Consider the following 2,897-nt stretch of genomic DNA (forward strand, 5'->3'; position numbering starts at 1 on the left):
AAAAAAAAAAAAAAAGGGCATGACATGATGAGAAAAATATTTTTATTTGTTTGTTTTGGGTTCTCTCTACAATGTAGCCACAGCTGTCTGGAACTCATTGAGTTCCAGGTTGGCCTTGAACTCACAGAGATCCACCCAAAACCCAGAAGCTTGTTCACTAAGCAAGTACTCAACCACTGACTACATTCCTCCAGCCCAGGATTAGGTTCTCGGTGCTTTGTTTCTACAATACCCTGGGTAGGTGCAATTTTACAAAGGTGAATAATAAAACAAGCTGCTTTAAGCATCAGTTGGGGAAAAACTCAACAACTAGAATTTTTCTTTTTTATTGAATGAATTATAATTCATTCAATTATTATAAATTATCTGGCAAAAAAAGGGAGAAGGGCAAATTTGGGAATTATTTATATTTGCTGGTCTTGGAGTAGTGCTATACTTGTGCACAGAACTCTGTTTACAGAAGCAGTCACTTTGACCTGTGTGCTGAAACCAAAACCTAAAGGCAAAGAAATGACACAGGACGCAGGGTGCTACTGCGCCATCCCTTTTCTGCTCTCTCATCTTTATAAAGTACCACATATGGTTTCCTCTAAGGAAATATAGCTTACCAATAAAACCAGTGAGTCAGGCAGAAAACATAGTAAAATCTAGACTTTCAAATGACAGCAAGAATTAGGAGACTCTATCCCATCTCCTATCAATATTGATGTTTTCTTCCTTTGGAGAGCTCCACTGTGGAGCTCTGAAGCACACTTCCACATCATTCTTTACCTAGAAAGACTCCACTGGCACACACAATGAACACACACGACACAGAAAGCATTCTGACTCCAGGGCTGGGTGTTCTGGCTTTTGTTTTTGTGTTTTTGAGACAGTTTCTTTTTGTAACAGTCCTAGCTGTCCTGGAACTTGCTTTGCAGACTAGGCTGGCCTCGAACTCACTGAGATCTGCCTGTCCAGGGCTGTTTTTCAGGATGATCTCAGCAATTTTTCCAGTAAGATCTTTGTCAAGTTCTGTCACTTTACTCCTATCTTATAAAGCAACTAGTTAGTTCAACGGTCGTAGTCCTCAAGTACTAAATAATCTTGTTTTTTCGAGACAGGGTTTCTCTGTAGCTTTGGAGCCTGTCCTGGAACTAGCTCTTGTAAACCAGGCTGGTCTCGAACTCACAGAGATCCGCCTGCCTCTGCTTCCTGAGTGCTGGGATTAAAGGCTGTGCCACCACTGCCCGGCCAGTACTAAATACTCTTAACATCACATGCAATAATGCTACTTTCTCATTAGTATCATTCTAATCTGAGGATAAAGGAGTATAATATCTTAAAGTTAACAGTCTCTTTTTTGAAGGGCCTAAGTACTCTGTCCACCTAACAGAATCCTCTTACCTCAGACTCCCATTTGCCACCACACTGGGCTTGAAGTTAATAGTATGCACACCACACCACACACACACATGCGCCACTATCATCTCTTCACTCCCTTCACTATTGTTATCTTCTAACGAACTGAACTTTTGTCAGTAAGTCTTTTAATGTTACATTCTCTGTGAAAAGAGAGAGACCAAATGCTTCGTTATCTACTAGTAGTAATTGTTTTTTCGGTATCTTAAGTATTCAATCTACAGCCACTAGCACATTATGACATCACTGCCTTCCGGAAGGTGTTTGTTCTGACTGAACAACCTTGTTCTATTTAGCTCCTCTGCGGTCAACACAAAGCAAATGCTCTTTTCCCACGGTGGGTTGAAGAGCCAGCTAAGAAGCTAGTACCAGCCCATTTGCACTTACTGCTTGTCAAATTACATTTTTATTTACCGCAATTGACTTGGAGTGTCCACCTAACGAAAAGAATAGCTCTGGGCAGGATCAAATCTTAAATGGCAGAAGAGAAGGGGGCGGGGCCGATCGCCAACCCTAAACTACAGAGTCTAAGGCTTGCAAGAGATAAACAAAGGAAGCTGATTCTCCTGCGTGGCGCCTGCAAGCCCGTCAGCCTACTTGAGCATTCGAGTGGAAACCCACAGCTCACCACCTCCCGGCGTTCAAACGCCGAGTTGTTCCTCAAGACTTCCTTTCTGGGTAAACACCCGGCAGGTCGGTGAGGGCTGACTGATCACCGAAGGCGCGACCGTCACTCTTTCTCTCATTCCGAACCCCACTGCTCGTCGTGCAATTCTCGGAGGAAGACCGCGCGGCAGGACGGCGCGGGCCGGTCCTCACCTGGCAGCCCTTCTTGTGGTGAAAGCCGACCACCACGATGTGCAGGACGGGCCCGCAGGGGGCGCCGTCGCCTTCACGGCCAGCCTTCTCCATGGTTGTCCGCCGCAGGCCCGCACCGCGACTCCAACCGCCGAGGCCGGCCCGCACGACCCAGAGCGGCGGCCTTCAGATGTCAGCCGGAGCGCCGCATGTGCGCCGAGTCGCGGGCTCGGAAGCCGTCGTCCAGCTCCCTCACCTCCGCGCAGCCCCACGGGGCCACCACCGCTCTGCTTCATCCGCTTCCGCAGCTTCCGGGCTGTCACCTGATGCTACGGCCGCCTCCGGCGGCGGCGTGGGGCGGAACCCGGACGCCCCCGTCCGGGCGGGGTCTGGGGCGGCATGGGCGGAACCCGGATGGGGGCGGGACCAGAGGGAAAGAAGGCGGGGTGGGGGCGGGGCTGTATGACGGGGGGCGGGGCCTTCCGGGCGAAGGCGCGGATAGGCGGGATGGATGCTGACCCTCAGGGACCTTTTTGCAGTAGTTAGTGGAGAGGTCTAGGGGTTGCATGTGCTTGAGGGTTACACCTGCTCCTTTCTTCTATGTACTTTGTCAGTTCACTTGCTTCTAAAATCTATTTTTCCTTCTTGAAATCTCCTTCCTCCTCCCTCAGCTTGACTTCTTTACAAACGTGTTTTCC

General features: G+C 48.8%; 1 protein-coding gene across 1 annotated transcript in view; it reads right to left on the reverse strand.

Annotated features, from left to right (window-relative positions):
- The window catches only part of Avl9 (AVL9 cell migration associated), a 54,303-nt gene extending 51,761 nt beyond the window's left edge, over positions 1 to 2,542 (reverse strand). Inside the window, exon 1 of the mRNA XM_005360792.3 lies at positions 2,221 to 2,542. Coding sequence (XP_005360849.1) covers positions 2,221 to 2,313 — 93 coding nt within the window. The 5' untranslated portion in view covers positions 2,314 to 2,542. The remainder of the gene's footprint in view (positions 1 to 2,220) is intronic.
- Between the last annotated feature and the right edge of the window lie 355 nt (positions 2,543 to 2,897).

The sequence above is a fragment of the Microtus ochrogaster genome, linkage group LG3 (assembly GCF_000317375.1).
Source record: "Microtus ochrogaster isolate Prairie Vole_2 linkage group LG3, MicOch1.0, whole genome shotgun sequence".
Classification (NCBI taxonomy): domain Eukaryota; kingdom Metazoa; phylum Chordata; class Mammalia; order Rodentia; family Cricetidae; genus Microtus; species Microtus ochrogaster.